Source organism: Spermophilus citellus, assembly GCF_964194105.1.
Source record: "Spermophilus citellus genome assembly, chromosome: 4".
Taxonomy (NCBI): domain Eukaryota; kingdom Metazoa; phylum Chordata; class Mammalia; order Rodentia; family Sciuridae; genus Spermophilus; species Spermophilus citellus.
Genome location: NC_138185.1, coordinates 68,622,712 through 68,641,538, shown reverse-complemented (window position 1 = coordinate 68,641,538; position 18,827 = coordinate 68,622,712). Strand labels below are relative to the sequence as shown.

At 39.9% G+C, this 18,827-nt stretch overlaps 1 protein-coding gene across 2 annotated transcripts in view; it reads left to right on the top strand.

Moving 5' to 3' along the window:
* The first annotated feature begins 681 nt into the window (after positions 1-681).
* The window catches only part of CRTC3 (CREB regulated transcription coactivator 3), a 106,551-nt gene continuing 88,405 nt past the window's right edge, over positions 682-18,827 (top strand). The window contains exons 1-2 of one of the 2 annotated variants that reach the window (XM_081290866.1): positions 682-1,005; positions 11,083-11,181. In XM_081290866.1, the coding sequence (XP_081146992.1) occupies positions 874-1,005; positions 11,083-11,181 (231 nt within the window). In that variant the 5' untranslated portion in view covers positions 682-873. The remainder of the gene's footprint in view (positions 1,006-11,082; positions 11,182-18,827) is intronic. The other variant, XM_081290865.1, reaches the window with a different exon arrangement.

Below are 18,827 nucleotides of genomic sequence, written 5' to 3'. Positions count from 1 at the left end.
CTGTACTGAAGAAGGGGAAATCAGCTGAGGCCTCTGGGCTGGTTTTAAAAAGTGGGGTTGGCATGCTGCAGAAGCTGGGGTTTGGAGAGGCCATAGGGTCACTTGGGAAAGAGCCTGGGATATGGGCCAGGGCTGCGGATGGAAAGGGTTGCGCCTGGCTGGAGGGTGTTTGTGCAAAAGTGAGATCCAGGTTGGGGAAGATTTGGTGGTGGGGTGGCTCCTGCTCCAAGGCGGCCTTCCAGGGAAACACGGAGGGTAGAGGGCACAGGAGGAGGACCGGCGGTAGACATTAGGCCCCGCGCTGATTCAGCGCGCCCCCAACGCGAGGGTTGAGGAAAAGGCTCATTCAAGGTTAGGTCGCCCAAGTTTCACCCGTGAAGTTAAATCAGGGTCGCCTGAGGAGGGTGGGGTACTGACAAAACTCTTCTGAACGAGGCACGTCAATCCAAGGGCCATCCCTGAGGCTGGGGAGTGGCAGCGGAGTGGTCCCCAGCGGCTGCCGCACACCGGCTCCCTTCTGCTCCGCTCTCCGGAGGCTGCGGGTCCTGAGCCAGGCTCCAGAGCGCCCGCGAGGCCCACGGTCCGCCCGCGCAGAGCCGGGCTGCCAGCGCGCAGCCCGGCCGGAGGCGGGAGGCAGGCGGGCGGCGGGAGGCCGGGCGCGCCGAGGGCAGGGCGGGGCGGGGCCCGGCGCGGGGCGGGCCCTCTGTGCGCTCCCTGCGGCTCGCTGGCTCCGGGGCCGCGGCGGCTCCTCTGCCGGGTCGCGCCGGACGACGGGCTTCGGGCGGCGGCTTGGACGGCCTGCGGACGGACGGGTGGGTCGAGACGCAGGCCCGCGCCTGCCGTCTCGCCTCCTGCCAGCGCGGGGCCCGCGCCATGGCCGCCTCGCCGGGCTCGGGCAGCGCCAACCCGCGGAAGTTCAGTGAGAAGATCGCGTTGCACACGCAGCGGCAGGCCGAGGAGACGCGGGCCTTCGAGCAGCTCATGACCGACCTCACCCTGTCGCGGGTGAGGCCCCGGCGGCGCAGCAAAGCGGGCGCGGGCGGGACCCGCGCGGCGGGTGAGAGGTCGAGGGGCTGAGACGACTGCGGGGCCGCGCGGGGGCCGCGCCGGGGCGGCCGCGGCCTCGGCGCTACCTAGCCTTCCGACACCCGCTTGCCATTTGCCATCTCCGAGGAGGTGGGAGGGTCGCCCGGCTGGGTGCGGGGGTCGGAGAAGGGGCCGGCTCCACGGAGGCCGGCGGCGGTGTGAGGACTGCCTGAACCGGAGGGTGACCTGGAGCGCCGAGAGGAAATCGCAAAAGGCGCGGAGGCCGGACGGAGCCGGGGCACTGGGGCTTCTCACTGCTTGGTCACCCACCACAGCCAGCCCTCCTGGACTGTGGCGTGGAAGGCCGCGGGGCCCGAGGGTCCCACACGCTCCATCAGGGGAGCTTGGTGCACACAGCAGTAAATCCAGGGCCCACCCCGTGGTGGCGTGGGGTCTTGGTACCACGATGTGAGTCTGTCGAGTTTGTGACTTTCCTCCTTTGCTTTGAAGGTATTTTATTAGATCCAGTTTGCTTTGTTCAGCACTAGATATTTAGTGTGGACTGACAAGGTGCACAGAGTGGCTGATGAATGACAGGCACCCAGAGGAATAAGTAAGGCGCTAGCAAGGACTAACACCTGGCAAGGTTAGATGACTGGATTGCAGCAGAGGAAGATGGAGAGCCAACAGGAGTGCCAGCGCGACTCGCAGAAGAGGGTCAGCATGGGCGGTGCAGGCCTTGAGGATCCTGAGTGCTGACCTTGAAGGACCACAGGGAGGATGTGTAGATGCTGAGGGCCGGGGGTGAAGTGGGGAGTCCAAAGCAGAACTGCCAGCAGAGTTGCAAACTGGTGGTCTCCTGCTCTCTTGGCTGAAGAGTTACTTTTTTTGGTCAGCGTAGCGTTTGGGAAAAAACTTTGAATTTGTTGCCAGATTTTTTTTTCATTGGGAGATTTCCACATAAAATCTAAATTTACTTATTTATTTCTATTAAAGTTTGGAAGAGCTGGTAACACTAATCCTGAATTCTCCTGTGACAGTACCCTGCTGGGTGGTGGTTTTCTCTCTCAAATGGAGCATGAACCCTAGTTTGTTATAGTTCACAACATTCCCTGTTTCAGTCCCCCAAGCAGGTCCCCCATGCTGAGGCCATTTATCATATTTATTATAGTGTTTTAGTGAAGTTAAGAGGAACGTAAAATATTTTCTGTACTTACGTTTCTATCACACTGAAAAAAAATAATGTATATCTCTAGCTTCTATCTATCTATGGATAGAGAAGGCCCAGTATTTCAAGACATTTTTTTCTTATGCCCTGATCAGCTTCATTCATTATGGTCTGGTATCCATAGGCATTTACATTTGTGACCTTGGTTAGATTGGGGGATGTGTTTGACAAACTTGGAGCAGATTGAAAAAACTGGGTAGATGAAGACTGAAGTCTGTGCTGTTATGTGTTATATAGATATTTATATTGTTTATGTACAAATACATGCAATGTGCATGTCTGAAACCAATCTCCCACCCAATTCATAAATCCCCTCTCATCGGTGAGGTCATGAGTAATATCTAGACTTTCTTTTTTTTTTTTATTTTTGCAGAACTAGGGATTGAACCAGGCCCTCACACATACGCTAGGCAAACACTCTACCTAGAGATACATCCCTATCCTTTTTTTAGTTTTATTTTGAGACTGGGTCTCACTGAGTTGCCCAGATGGGCCTCAAACTTATGATCCTCCTGTCTCTGCCTCCCTAGTAACTGGGTGGGAGTATAGTATGTATCCATGAGTCCGGTTCAGACTCTTGTTTTTTAGTACTAGGGATTGAACCCAGGGGCCCTTTACCACTGAACTACATCTCCAGCCCTTTTTTGTTTTTTGAGAAATGATTTCACTAAGTTGCTTAGATTCCTGCTAAATTGCTGAGGCTGGCCTCGAACAGGCAAGCCTCCTGCTTTAGCCTCCCAATTTCCTGAAATTACAGACATGTATCATGGTGCCTGGCCTGGCTCAAACTCCTAAAGGCAAAATTTTTTTCCACAGATCCTCAGTGTTAACTTAAATTAGTTTGATTATATTACTCCTGTATGTTCAAGCATAAACTTATATATAAAATCCTTTGCTTATAGCTGTGAGCATCCATAAACCAAAATATGTGTGTACAAAATAAGTTCAAAGTTATAAATGCAGTAAATCCAAATTAACATTAATGTGACGAAAGCTACTTTGCTATACTGAATTGAAGCTATCAGTGTGAATATTGTGAATTTAGCACGCGTAAATAACTATGACCCATGTGATAATTCAGTCACTACTTTATTCTAATTATGATGCTACTTTGCCCTTTGTTCAGTATAGAGAGTCATTTACATGTTAATTCTTCTTGTTTTTTTCGCTCACCAATGCAGGAAAAATACTAGTAGTTGGATACATTATATTCATAAACATGCAAATGATTACATTGAATTTGCCTACTAATTTTTGCTGATTTAAAAAATTTTAAGGGTTATTTTCATAAAGAAATCACAAAACTGAAATACTTCTTATAGAAAACTCAGGTCCCCAAGCATGTATCTGTAACATCCAAAACTCCAAAGATGCCAACTAGAAAAGAATCTATCTAGTTCATAAATTGGTTGGCAATATCCTGACTTTCTATTATTAACCCAAGTCAGGCACAGTAATCAGGGGGATAGCATCACTAATTGATCTAAATACTCTAATTTCTACTCTGAGCTTGTGTTGGACTTCAAGTTTGTCTTCTTATAATCATAGCCGATCCCTTCAGAGTTGGTCTTAAATCCTGTTCTCCAAGTAGGTGGGATGAACTAGATTATTATTATTTTTTATATTCTAGCTTTAGAGGTTCAGCCTTATCAGGATATATTGGGAGATTTTTGAGAAGGGAGTGGTAGGAGGATTCGTTCCAAGGTGGTACCTGGAATGGGAAGGAAGTGGAGGCAGGTATGTCAGGGGAAAGACTATTTATCGTGTTGTTCATTCATTAATGTATTTATTTGTTAGCATTTGAGTAATAATTATGTAGTTAATAATGTGTGTGTGTGTGTGTGTGTGTGTGTGTAGGGGGTAAAGACATGGTGCTTCCCTTTAAAGATCTTATTAGTTTGTTCAACAAATACTGAGTCCCTAGTATGTTCCAGAGATTATAATGGTCATTGGGGATATATAGTAGTGAGTGAGCAAATCAGTCTTGTGATGGATTTTAGGATCTAGTGGGGAAGACATTTAACAAAAAAGGCCACATTTTGATAAATGATACACAAACGGAAGTAGATAGAACTCTGGGCTTGTATGGTATGGGAGTCCTCACCTCTTCTGATGGCCTGAAGGATCAGAGGGCATGGGGAAGGCATTCAAAGGTGTATGTGTTAAGGGAGGGAGTGTTGCAGGCACAGAGAATGGAGGTTCATCGGGGGAATGAGGAGGGTGATTTCAGATGGGACTGGAGACTTCTCAGGGATCAGATTGTAGAGATGGGATTTGGGAGTTGATCCTAAGGACAATGGGAGGTCATTGAAGAGGTGAAACAAGGGAGATTTACATTTTCAAAAGATCCTTCTAACTCCACAATGGTGGCTAGAATCAAGGAAGAGGTAGCTGCAGAGAAACTACCATATTTGTCTAGGAGATGTGTTGGTAGCATCCACTAAGGTAGTAGTGATGAGAAGGTAGAGAGGGGAACAGATTGATACTTAGGAAGTACAAAGGACCAGATTTGGTGAACGAATGGGAGAAGTAAGAAAGGAGGGCTCAAGAGTGATTCCTAGCCTTAGGCATAAGCCATTTCAGGGTGTCCTTCATTAAGCGGACACTGGCAGCAGGGTTGGTCTGTGAGGGGATATTGAGTTTGTGGTGCCTGTGAGGCCAGTAAGTGGAGATGGTTCAGCAGGCAGTTGTTTAACTGGTCCTGGGGCTCAGGAGGGAAGGCTGGGTTAACCATACAAATTTGGGGATCTTTGGTGTGTAGCCATAGGAGATTCAGATGCCTAGGAAGAATTTGTAAAACAGATATTGCTGCATCTTATTTTTGGCTTTCTCATGTATTCTTATTTTTGTTCTCTTTAGCCCCAAATGTGGATTTTTGTTGTTGTTGTTTTTGTGTTGTGTTTTTTTTTAATTAGGACCAGCAATGAATATTGGGATTTTACATTAAAATCTAGACTCTGGCTTCTTTTGAAAAATGAGATCATTTAGTGACACACCCCACATTTCTACATGGCAGCAATTGCTGGGAGCTAAATATTGGCTGCCCCTTTAGATAGGGCATGTATCTGGTCTTCAGTTTGCCACAGTACCTGCCACTCCCTATGATATTCCTCATGATTCCAGACTTCTTTACTTGCTTATCTTTTCTACTTGGCAACTGTAGGCATTCGAATTTGTTTCCTTCCTATGAAGTAAAACATAGAAGAGGACCTAGGAGAAACCCAAGGAGCCCCACCATTTAAAGGGGAAGTAGAGGAGGAAGAGCCAGCAAAGAAGACTGAAGGACAACCATAGAGGCAGGGGTGGGGAACACCAGAAGGATTATTGTGAAGAAGAGAGAAGTGGGCCAGCTGTGCCCAGTGCTGCTGACTTGAACTGACATGAGGAGGATATGTCTTTTGGTCTAGTCATGTGGAGGTCACTGGTAACTTTGGTGAGAGCCACAGCATTTACAGGATGCTTGGTAGAAGGTTCATTGTGAGGCTCTGAGGATTGGAGAAAATGGAGACAGGTTGGTAACTGTTCAAGAAGTTTGGCTGTGAAAGGCAGCTTGTGTTGAAAAAACTATAGGATAAACTCAGCACGTCAACATGGAATGTTAATTTGGTTTGAATATTTGGGAAACATCATCATCATCATCATCATTATCATTACCATTGTTGTTGTTGTTGTCGTTGTCATCATCATCATTATTTTGTGGTTCTGGGAATGGAACCCAGAGCCTTTCTGCCAATGAGTCACACCTCCAGCCCTTTTTATTGTATTTTGAGACAAGGTCTTCCTAAATTGCCCTTGGCCTTGAATTTGGGATGCTCCTGCCTTACCTCCCAAGTCACTGGGATTACGGGTGTTGGCTAACATGTCTAGCTGGAAAAACCATTATTTTTATATTAAAGTAAATAAACCATAAAAATATTATAGAATAGTGAGGCCTCTGAGAGAAAAATGGACAGAGAAGACTAGAAAGATTAGGTTTGGGCTAAATATGAGTGCTGTTCTTTGGTGGGCACTGGGCTAATCCCTTTGTGTTATCTCCTGTAGTCCTGAGAATGACCCTCTAGTCTATATTGAGAATTTCCTTCGTTTTGTGGAGGAGTATGTAGAGATTTGGAGAGGTTACATGGCTGGTAAATAGCAGAGCTAGGGTTTGAATCTGCCTGTCATGTTGAATGCCAGTATACTAAAAAATGTCCCCCACAAGGACATTCAGTTGTTTCAGCAGCATTTGTTAAAAAGTCTTTTCTGTCCCTATTGAGTTGCTGTGGCACTTTGGTAAAAGATCAGTTGGCCATATATGTGAGAGTCTATTTTTGTACTCTCTTCTGTTTCATTGGTATATAGATCTCTCTTTTTGATAATAGCACACTCTCTGGATTGCTTATGTAACTTTATAGTAAGTCTTGAAATCAGTTTGTCCTCCAGTTTAGCTCTTTTTAAAAATTGCTTTGGTTATTTTAGTTAGATCATTTGCACATCTATAATTTTAGAATGGTCTCGTCAATTTCAATAAAAAAGATTTGCTTTTTGTTGTTGTTTGATCTTGGTGCTGATATTGAACTCAGGGCCTCAAGCATGCTAAGCATGTGCTCTACCACTGGGCTCTACCCCTAGCCCTCTTGCTGGGATTTTGACTGGAATTGTGTTGCTATTGTGAGACTTTTCTTTTTTTTTAATATTTATTTATTTTTGGTTAGACACAATACCTTTATTTTGTTTATTTAAATTTATTTTTTAGAAGTAGTTGGACACAATACCTTTATTTTATTTATTTATTTTTGTGTGGTGCTGAGGATTGAACTCAGGGCCTCAAATATGCTAGATGAAAGCTCTACCGCTGAGCCACAACCCCAGCCCTATTGTGAGACTTTTCTAAAAAGGAATTTGGGAGGCTTCGGTCTCATTTCATATAGGTATTTAAAGAAATTCCGCTGAAGTGTGTGACCATAGGTTCCTAACTCAAGTTATAAGCTGAGGTCTGTAAGGAAAATGAGTAGAGGGGCCAGGAATGAGATGATAAATGGTAGATTATCCTGGGCCATAATGGAGGAATAATAGAGTATGCCTTGGATTTGGGCAAACAGGAGAACCCAAGCCTTGTCTGAGCCACCTGATACTTTGGGGCTCTATCCAGTGTTGCCATGCAAGCATATAGGTTCAGTGTTTTTGAACTTTCAGTCAAGAGAAGTTGGAAGTCTAGATTTTTATGCAGTCTTCTACTTTTTAAAAATTGAAATTTAAAACATTGAGTGGGTTAACATCTTGTGGCTCAAGCAGAACTCTGTCTAGGCTGTCAGTCTGTGACCTCTATCTTAGGCTAATCATTTTTCAGTCTTCATTTTCAATCATCTGTGAATATGAAGATGTTGAATACAGACTCAAATTTCTTTAGCTCAATGATTCTAAATTTCAAAAGGGGAAAATATAAATATAACTCAAAGTTTTTAGCGGTAGCTGAGAATATCTACATAAATGATAATGGTTTGAGAAGTTGTCCAGGGCTTTACATATCATGTTATTTATTTATTTATGTACCAGGTATTGAAGCCAGGGTGCTTAGCCACTGAGCCACATCTCAAGCCCTTTTTAATTTTTTTTTTTTTTTTTTTTTTAGAGACAGGTTCTCACTGGGTTGCTTAGGGTTGTGCTAAGTTGCTTAGGCTGGCTTTGAATTCACAATCCTCCTGCCTCAGCCTCCTGAGCTGTTGGGATTATAGGTGTGCACCATTGTGCTTGGCTATGTCTTTTCTCTCTTAATTCTTTATGAAGGAGGTACCAGAATAATTTGGCCAACCACATTAAAGCTCTAGGTTACAAGGTCAGGTATTTAGATTCCAAATTCAGTGTTCTTTATACTATAGGGCAACAGTCTCTGAAGGTTCTGGAAATAGGCCCCTTGAGAGGGAGAGCAGGAATGGGGCACTGTGAGAGGGCCTTGAGCTCAGTTGAAGGCAGGTCCTTAACTGGAGTTAGAATTTAGCTTGGTTGAAGTATTGAGGTTTTGGGGTAAGGGTTGAAGCTTTTGTGAGAACTTTCTGAGGGCAGGAACTTTGGCATATGATCATTTTAGTAAGCCAGTGCCTGCATTCTACTTACTGACACACAGTTAAAGTTTTTATACAAGTGAATAAATGGATTGATTGATCCTTTGAAGAAGGAATCAAAGGCTTTAGATCAAGGTGTTTAAGAGTTTTGTTTGGAGAATTTCAAGGATGGATGGAGTCAAATTTTCTGGTAAGTGCTTTTAGAATGTTAAGATTGAAGGCTGAGAGACTTATAACTCAGCTCACAGGTGGAAAAAGCTTGCCATGTCCTCTTTCTCATATTTGACTCTGAGATCTGGATTTTGATTAATATAGTATAACTATCTCCCTCTGGCGTATGTTGGAGAAATCAGATACTATGGGTATAAGGAAGTTAAAGATACCAAAGAATTTTATATGCTTTTAAGATTTCCAAACAGGTACATATTGAAATATGGAATGATAAAATGTCTGAGATTTCATTTCTTTCTTTCTTTCTTTTTTTTTTCTGCTGGGGATTGAACCCACAGGCACTTTACCACTGAGCTATATCCCCAGTCCTTTATTTTATTTTTATTTTTTTAAGAGAGAGAGAGAGAGAGAGAGAGAATTTTTAATATCTATTTTTTAGTTTTCGGCAGACACAATGTCTTTGTTTGTATGTGGTGCTGAGGATCGAACCCAGGCCACACGCATGCCAAGCGAGCATGCTACCACTTGAGCCACATCCCCAGTCCCCCCAGTCCTTTTTATTTTTAATTTTGAGAAAGGCTCTCACTAAGTTGTTGAGGCTGACCTCAAACTTAAATCCTCCTGCCTCAGCCTCCTGAGTTGCTGGAATTACATGTATGTCCCACTACGATAGCTATCTGGGATTTCTTTCAGTGGGTAATGGAAGGGGTAAAGAAGAAATAAGATTGAACCTAACTTGATAATCATTGAAGCTTTAAGATGGACAGGTGGGGTTTCATTGTATTCATCTCTATTTTGTATGTATTTGAAATTTTTCATGATAAATATTTTTAAAAATCAGAGAGCTTTATAGGCTCAGCAGTACACTGGCCTTTTTGTGAGTCTGTAAGTAGTGAAGTTGCGAGATAAATGGGAGAAAGGAAAAGAATATGGCCTAAATAGGAATGTGAGCTTTGAGTGAGGTAACTGTGGCTTGACCTTGAGCAAGTCACTGAACTTCCTTGAGTCTGGGACCCCAGGTCAGTAAAAAACAGAGTAATGTACTCTCCCTTGCATGGTTTTAGGGAAGGTTAGGGATGAGTGGGCAAAGCATCTGAAAACAGCACCCCATCCATCCTAGGAGCTCAGATCTGGTAGTTTTTATTATTATTAACAAACTGTAATGAAAGAGTCAAAATCTGCCTCAGGCTCTCATCTATGACCTCTTTCTTCCTATATGAATTATAAGTACCAAGGGTTATATAACCACAAAGCTAATTTATTACTTTAGAAATAGAATTCATAAGACCAGACTGGACTACTTTGGGGTTTTTAAGAATTGTAATTAGTTTACTGCCTTTTGAAAAGAGATATAAGAAAGAACTTACAGAAGAAAGGCTTATTAAATCAGTGGGGTACCATTTTATACCTACTGACTTGGCCTCCTTCACAAAAATCCATATTCAGGGTAGATTTCATAAAAATAAAAGGAGATCTGTAGAGGAAAGGGACCAAGGAGAGGGAGGCAAGGAGGGAACCAGGGGTGGGATACTGGGGAGTGATATTGGTAAATTATATTATATTGTGAGCATGAATTAATATGTAAATAGTAAATCCCATGATTATGTATAACTGTAATGCACCAGTAAAGAAAAAAAAAAAAGAAAGTAAAAAAAAAAAAATCCAGGCCAGGTGTGGTGGTGGTGCACTCTTGTAATCCCAGTGGCTCAGGAGGCTGAGGCAAATGGACCACAAGTTGAAAGCCAGTCTCAACAACGGTGAGACACTAAGCAACTCAGTGTGACCCTGTCTCTAAATAAAATAAAAATAGGGCTGGGGATGTGGTGCAGGGGTTGAGTGCCCCTGAGTTCAATCCCCAGTACCAAAAAAAAAAAAAAAAAAAAAAAAAAAAAAAAAAAACCAATCCATATCTAGAGATTTAGTAATTGCTCTTTGGAATATGTTCTAAGGCAGTGATTCAGAAGAAGAAATATTATATGGCTACAAAAAATGATTATGTAGCCAGGCACATATAGGGGCATGCCTATAATCCTAGTGACTCTTGGGATAGTGAGGTGGGAGGATTGAAAATTGGAAGCCAACCTCAGGAATTTAGCAAAACCCTGTCTCAAAAAAAAAAAAAAAAAGGCTGAGTATTGGTTCAGTGATACCCTCAAAAAAGGAAAAGAAAAAAAAAAAAAACAAGATTATCTGTTGACATAGAAAAGTTTGTAATGTAAGGGTGCAAAATTGTACTTATGATCCCAAATATGCAGTTACTTCAAATGAATGTAAATGGAGACTGGGAAAGAGCATGGAATAGGGATGTAGATGATGGCTTAGTTTTTAAGAAATTCTTTGTTATTGTTAAAGATTATGCCTCAATCACTACACTTATACACTCAAAGACCTTGCAAGAGTACCTTACTGTCCTGGCACGTGATATTTGGATCATGGGTAGGTTCTTCCCAAAAATGGAGAAGTAATCAAATATCAGAAAGCACCGGAAACTTGAGTTTCATTTAAGTAGAGAAGAAACTGAAACCAAGACTCATTCTTGGACTTTTCCACTACAAAATAACACATTTTGATGCTTGCTGTCATCTCTGAACAGTCTTGAAATTGTTTTGTTTCCAGGTTCAGTTTCAGAAGCTTCAGCAACTGCGCCTTACACAGTATCATGGAGGATCCTTACCAAATGTGAGCCAGCTGCGGAGCAGTGCCTCAGAGTTTCAGGTACTTTCAGATATGTACTTTTTTGACGCTGAATGGAGTGTAAAAAGTTAGGCAAAGATTATCTCTAAAAAGATTAGATTTCGAAGGATAAACTGGGCCTATATACAGTTTAGTCTTTTTCTTGGAATTCTATCAATATTCTCTTTTGTAGTTTCTATAGTACAAGTAATGTTATTTCACAAATGACCAAAGACAGCACTATCAAACATGCTCTAGATCCTGGGTTTCATCTCTAGCACTGCAAAAAAATAAAAAATAATGGGGCTGGGGTTGTGGCTCAGTGACAGAGTGCTTGCCTAGCACGTGCGAGGCCCTGGATTCGATCCTCAGTACCATATAAAAAAATAAATAAGTAAATAAAGGTAAAAAAAAATCTTAAAAAAATAATAAAAATAAAAATAAAAAATAATATTAACCACAGATGTCATTTGGAATTTTCTAATAGCCACACTAAAGAAAAATAAACCATAGAATTAATTTTAATATAATTTAAATAATTTGTATAATTGTTTAACTTAATATGTCCAAAATATGATCATTTCAACATGTAATCAACATAAAAAATATGAGATGTTTCACATGCTTTTTTTTTGTACTAAGTCTTCGAAATCTATTGTGTACTTTACACTTAAAGCACTTTTCAGTCTGGATTAACCGTATTTTCCTATCTTCATGTGACTAATGGCTACCTTGTTGGACAGGGTAGGTCTAAGGCATAGATAAGTGGTCTGTATTGCCTCTAGCTTAGTGCAGCGTCATCACATGCTTTAATCATTTACTTCAAGAGCATCATGCAAAACAATGTGGAATCAATGTTTCAGACAATGGTATTCTGGTACTGTTGTTAAGATCTGAATTGGACCCACTCTGATATCTCAGTCTCTGAAAAAGTAGGAGCCTGTCATTCTAATCACACAATAAGATTTGGTGTCAGCCTTTAAGGTGAAGCAAAACTTGATTCCTTTGGATGCCTTTCCATTTTTAAAACACTGTCTTTGTTGTAGAAACTGTTATCACTTTTTCAGAGATAATCTGAAGTATTTTGGAGCATTTTGGATTTCAGAATTTTGAATTAAGGATGTTCAGCTGGCTAGATCTATATTTGCATTCTAAATTCTGGAAAGTTCTGAAATCTAGATACTTCTGGTTTCAGGCATTTTGTATAAAGAATACTTAACCTGTACTTTTTTTTTTTACTTTGAAACAATTGTAAACTTACAGAAAAATTGAGAGTATAGTACTAATAACATTTTCCCTTTGAGAATAAGTTGCTGATGTGATGCCCTGTAACTCCAGAATATTTCAGTTGTATCCTAGAAGCAAGGATGTTGTCCTATATAACTAAATATAGCCATCAAAAAATATTAATAGCCATGCATTATTACCATCTAATCCTCAGACCTCATTTAGATTTTACCAAATAGCCTCGTATTGTCCTCTATAACTGGGTCTAAGAAGATCTGGTTCAGAATCATAGATATTTAGTTATTATTGTCTGTATTCTTCTTTGATTGGAATAGTTTTGAGTCTTTTATTTTTGACATTAAAAATTTATTTTTGACTGTTGTGACCTTGCCACTTTTGAAGATTATTTTGCGAAGTGTCCCTCAGTTGGGGTTTGTCTGTCGTGTCTTTGTGATTAGATCCAGATTATGCCTCTTTGGCAGGAATAACATAGAGTGCTTCTGTTATTATATCCAGTAGGCACCTGATTTTGAGTGGTCCTGTTAACTGAGGTGGATCTGTCAACTAAGGTGAATCTGTCACGCTTCTCCACTCTAAAGTAACTCTTTTCCCCTTTGTAATGAGGTGATACATCTTTGTGAGGTAATACATTCTCCTGATCTTCATTAAACTTTCAATTTACACTTATTTATTTATCTCCCAGTATGGTTTTATGGGGGTTTCCTATTTTGTTCAATGGATTTTAGTCTATAACTAAAATTATTTTCATTTCAATGCTTACATAATAGGAATTCTTACATGATAGGAATTCTCTTCCAAACAGAAAAATTTTGACATACTGGTGAAATAAAGGGAGTTCATCCTCCCCCCCAATTTTTTTAAAGTAAATCTCTTTGGGGTACAATTTACAATTTACAACTCTATGCCATATAATCACCACCATAATCAAGATGCAGAACTGTCTGCCATCCTAGAAAGTTCCCTTCTGTCCCTTGATAATGGACTTCCACCCCAACCTTCAGTCTCTGGGGACAACTGATCTGTAGTTTTGCCTTTTCCAGATTGTCCTGGAAATCAAAAGTGTGTGAGTCTTTCTGTGTGTATTTGTATGTGTCTGTTAGCAAATCTCCCTCTTTCTTCTCTTATAAAGATACCTTCTCTTACGAAATTAGGGCTCATGCCAATCCAGTATGACCTCATTTTAACTTGATTACATCTACAAAGATTCTATTTTCCCCTCCCTTCCTTCCTTTCTTTCTTCCAATGGAATCTAGGGATACTTTATCCCCTGCCCCCACCTCTGCTTTATTTTAAATTTTTTAGGCAGGATGTGCCTAAGTGACTGAGGCTGGCCTCAAATTTTTAATCCTCTTGCTTCAGCCTCCTGAATCTGTGGGATTATAGGTGTGCTCAGTGCCAAGTTTCTATTTTCAAATAAAATCACTTTCACAGGTTCTAGGGTTAGGACTTAAATATATTTAAGTTCTCCAGAAACATTTTTTTTGGGCGGGACATAATTCAACCTATTACATGCTTTTATCAGTTATTCATTCCTTCTATTGCCAACTAATGTGGTATGGGTGTACATAATTTGTTTACCTATTCATCAGTTGATGGGCATTTTGATTGTTTTCCACCTTTTATTATTAATAAAGACACTATTGCTGGGTGTGGTGGCACACACCTATAATTCCAGTTACTTGGGAAGCTGAGGCAGGAGGATAATGAGTTTGAGGCCAGCTTCAGCAATTTAGTGAGACCCTCAGTAGCTTAGTGGGACCCTGTCTCAAAATAAATAATAAAAGGGAGGCTAATCTCAGCAATTTATAGAGAACCTATCTCAAAAAAAAAAAAAAATTGTTGGGGTTGTGGCTCAGTGGTAGAGTGCTTGCCTAGCATGTGTGAGGCTGGGTTCAATTCTCAGCACCACATATATATAAGTAAAATAAAGATCCATTGAAAACTAAAAAAATAAAAATAAAAAAATTAGGGCTGAGGTTGTGGCTCAGTGGTAGAGTGCTCGTCTAGCACATGTGAGGCCCTGGGTTCGATCCTCAGCACCACATAAAAAAACAAATAAATAAAATTAAGATGTTGTGTCCAGTTAAACTAAAAAATAAATTTAAAAAAAATTTAAAAAAATTAAAAAGAACTGGGGATGTAGCTCAGTGGTGGAGTGCCCTTGGGTTTAATTCCCAGTACCAATAAAACAAAACATACAAACAACAACAAAAAGCCACTACACCCAACCCAAAATAAAGTGGCTCTATTATTTCACATTTCCACTAGTAAGGTGTGAGAATTTCAGTGACTCTGTATCTTTTCCAGCACTTAATGTATCAATTTTCTTTAATAGCTTTATTTTATTCATTTATTTTATGTGGTGCTGAGGATTGAACCTAGGGCCTCACATGTGCTAGGCAAGCACTCTACCACTGAGCTACCACCCAGTCCCTGTATCAGTTTTTAAAAATTTTGTTGGAAAAAAACCACATATTTGTTATCTTAATCACTTAAAAATGTACAGTTCAGTGGCATTAAGTAAATTCATATTGTGCAAACTCTCTCCAGAAGTTTTGGAACTTACAAAACTGAAACTCTGTACTCATTAAACAACAGTTCTTTTTCCCCCTTTCCCAACCTCTGGCAATCACTGTTCTACTTTCTGTCTCTATGAATTTGACTACTCTAGGTGCCTCATGTTGAGTGAATCATAGACTATTTGTCTTTTTGTGACTGGTTTATTTTACTTAGTATAATGTTCTCAAGTTTCATCCATGTTGTAGCATGTGACAGGATTTCCTTCCTTTTTAAGGCTGAATAATATTCCATTGTGTGTGTCTAGCACATTTTGCTTATCCATGCAGCCACTTGGATTTTTTCCATCTCTTGGTTTTAGTGATCAGTGTTGCTCTGAATATGGTATACAAATATCTCTTTGAGATTCTGTTTTCAATTCTTTTAAACATATACCCATAAGTGGGGTTGCTAGATCATGTGGTAGTACAGTTTTAATTATCTCAGGAGCTGCCTCAATGTTTGCTATAGCAACTGCTTTACTTCACATTCTTACCTGTAGAACACAGGGTTCTAATTTCTCTGCATCCTTGCCCATAGTCGTTACTTTCTGTGTTTTGTATTTTATCCACCCCCCACCCCAGTAATAGCCATCGTAATAGGTGTGAGATGGTGGTATTTCAGTTTTAAATAATTTGGTTCTTCTAGTACATGTGTAGTGATATCTCCTTGTGGCTTTAATTTTGCATTTTCCTAATAACTAATGATGGCGAGTATCTTTTTGTATGGTAAAATGTCTCTAGATCTTTGCTCCAGTTTTTAAATTGAGTTGTTAATTTTCTTATTATTGAGATGTGAGAGTTCGTTTTATATTTTGGATACCAGCTCTTTAATTAGATATGTGTTTTATACTTATTTTCCCCATTGTGTGGCTAATTTTTTCATATTCTTAACAAAAATTTGAAGAGCAGAATTTTTACATTTGATGGAGTTCTGTTTATCAATTTCGTTGTTCTTTTGTGATTTAGGCTCTTTGTGCCATATATAAGAATTCTTTGCCTAACTCACTATGATTTTTTCCTATGTGGTTTTCTAGAAGTTTTATAGTCTTAGGTTTTGCATGTAGATAATTATGAGTTATCTTTTTTTCTGTGGCATAAAGTATGGGTTGAGGCCTTGCAGATAGGGTTTTAAATTGCTTTGGCACTGTCTGTTGAAAAGACTTTCCTTTCGTATTGAATTGCCTTGTCATGTTTGTTGAAAATCAATTGACCATATACATATGAGTCTATTTTTAGACATTATCTTCAGTTCTGTTGGCCTCTTTGTCTATCGTTTTGCTAATACTACACTGTCTGATTGCTGTAACTTTATAGGAAGTTTAGAATCAGGTGGTGAGAGTCCTCCAACTTTGTTCTTTTTTAAAGTTGTTTTTATGTATTTTATTTCCTTTACTTATTCATAAAATTTTAGAATCAGCTTGTTGATTTCTATTTTTAAAAACCTGCAGGGATTTTAAATGGGCTTAGAAGACTCTGTGGACAGGTTGGGGAAATTGATATCTTATTATAATGGATATCTTTTTTTTTTTTTTTTTTTTTTTAGTGAGAGAGGGGAGAGAGAGAGAGAGAGAGAATTTTCAATATTTATTTCTAGTTCTCGGCAGACACAACATCTTTATTGGTATGTGGTGCTGAGGATCGAACCCGGGCCGCACGCATGCCAGGCGAGCGCGCTACCGCTTGAGCCACATCCCCAGCCCCGATATCTTATTATTAATATGGAGTCTTCAGTCTTGAAATGGTTCCAATTCTGAACCTGGGTACAGAAGCACAGATTTTGATTCAAGTTTAGCTGCATATAATTATTTATACACAATTCTCCTCTTTACGTGTTTTTTCCTTTATTATATTTATTTTTTAATAGACAAATAATTGCATATGTATATTTACATTATACAACATATTTTGATGTATGTATACACAGTTGAATGGCTAAATTAAACTAACATATGCATTACCTTGGTCTTTTATCCTTTCTTTGTGATAAGAATTTACTCTTAGCAGTTTTTAAGTTTTAATAATATATATACTACTATTAATTCTAGTCACCATGATGTACAATGAACTTGTTTCTCTTGTCCACTCTTTTTGTATTTGTAGAATCATTTGGAGTTTACAGAATGCTCTACACTTGTTATTTTACTTGATTATTACTATAACATTGGCTGGTTAGTACTGTTTAAATATGGTCAAAGAAAATTAATTTGGTTATAATTAATATGGTTATAGAAAATTGTTTCTATCCTAATGGAGGATCTAAAAGCACATTCTTTTCCTCTAACTCAATGGGCTGTTATACAGAGAACTCAGGCTTAACAAATGAGTTTTTAAAAAAATGCAAGCTTTGCAGACTATTTTCTGAGAATCTTTAGCAAGGGGTGGGTCATCAGTCAAGGGGTAGTTAGGGTCAAAGCCCTTGGATCTCTAGGCAGGACCTGGCATATGCCCACTGAAGACAGAGAGGAGGAAGTACACAGTATCTTCTCTGAGGGCTAGGATTGTCCCTTTTGGTTAGGGGAGGGATAAGCTTTCCACTAGTGTGTTCCAACCTGAATAACAGCTAGGATACCTGTTGTCTCTTTGTCCTGATTGTTGGGCAGCCACAGAAATAGGTACTGAGTGCTTTTCTTTGCATAAGGCTATATGGGTATAATTGTTAACTTTTCATAGCCTTCTTATAACTGTCTAGCCCTTTCAAAATATATCACTGAAAAACGATTGCACTTTTTACATTTCTGACTTCTACATTTTAACAGAATTGCATGATCTTTTTTTATACCTGAGGGTTTACAAGTTCTAATAATTTAGGGAACAATATAGCGGCCAAGGGAGAAAGCTCTTTCACATGGCAGCAAAGACTTGTAGGGCCAGATCCAAAAGGGTGATTTTTCTGACACTCACTACCTCTATAATGAGGCCAGAATTTGCATAACAATTACATTAGAGAGCCAGGACTTAAAAAAATCAAATCTTTGACTCTCAGTGACTTTCCATTATTGCATTTCCTTTCCAAAAAAAAATTTTTTTTTGGTACCAGGGATTAAATCCAGGGGCACTTAACTACCGAGCTACATCCTCAGCCCTTTTCAATATTTTATTAGAGACAGGGTCTCACTGAGTTTCTTAGGGCCTTGCTAAGTTGCTGAGGCTGGGTTTGAACTTGTGATCCTCCCACCTCAGCCTCCCTAGTTGCTAGGATTATAGGCATGGGCCCTACCTCTAGGCCCTTTCAAATTTTTATGAGGTTCAAAAACAAAAACAATGAAACAAAAAAAATGGAGCTGTGCAGTGGCTTGTAATCCCATCTGCTCAGCAGGCTGAAGCAGAAGGATCATAAATTCAAGGCCAGCCTAGCAAGTTAGTGAGACCTTGTCACAAAATAAAATTAAAAGAGGATTGGAGATGTAGCTCAGTGGTACAGTTCCTGCCTAGCATGCAGGAGACCTAGGTTTAATATCCAATGCCAACAAACAAACTTATAAAAAAAAATAGAAAGAAAAGGAAAAAATTCACACAAATGGAAAAAAGTAGGAATATTCATCTCAGAATACTACTACTGCTGCTGCTGCTGTTGCTGCTATTTCTACTGGCCAGCTATTACTAAGCTCGGGTTGTGTGTCAGACACTGTTATGTTTTCTACATGGATTATTTAATCTTCACAGAATCCCTTTGGGATTGGTATATGTATTTGGTAATTATCATAACATTATTTGACTTTAATGTGATGAAATAACATAGCAATAAGTTGCTAAAAACAAAAACTCCTGGTAAGTAATAACATGCCAATAGCATAATCGTAGATTTTTAATTCACTATGATGGCTGAACCAATATTTTAAAAAGTCAGAAGATGTGAATATAAATAAGAAAAAACATAAATAT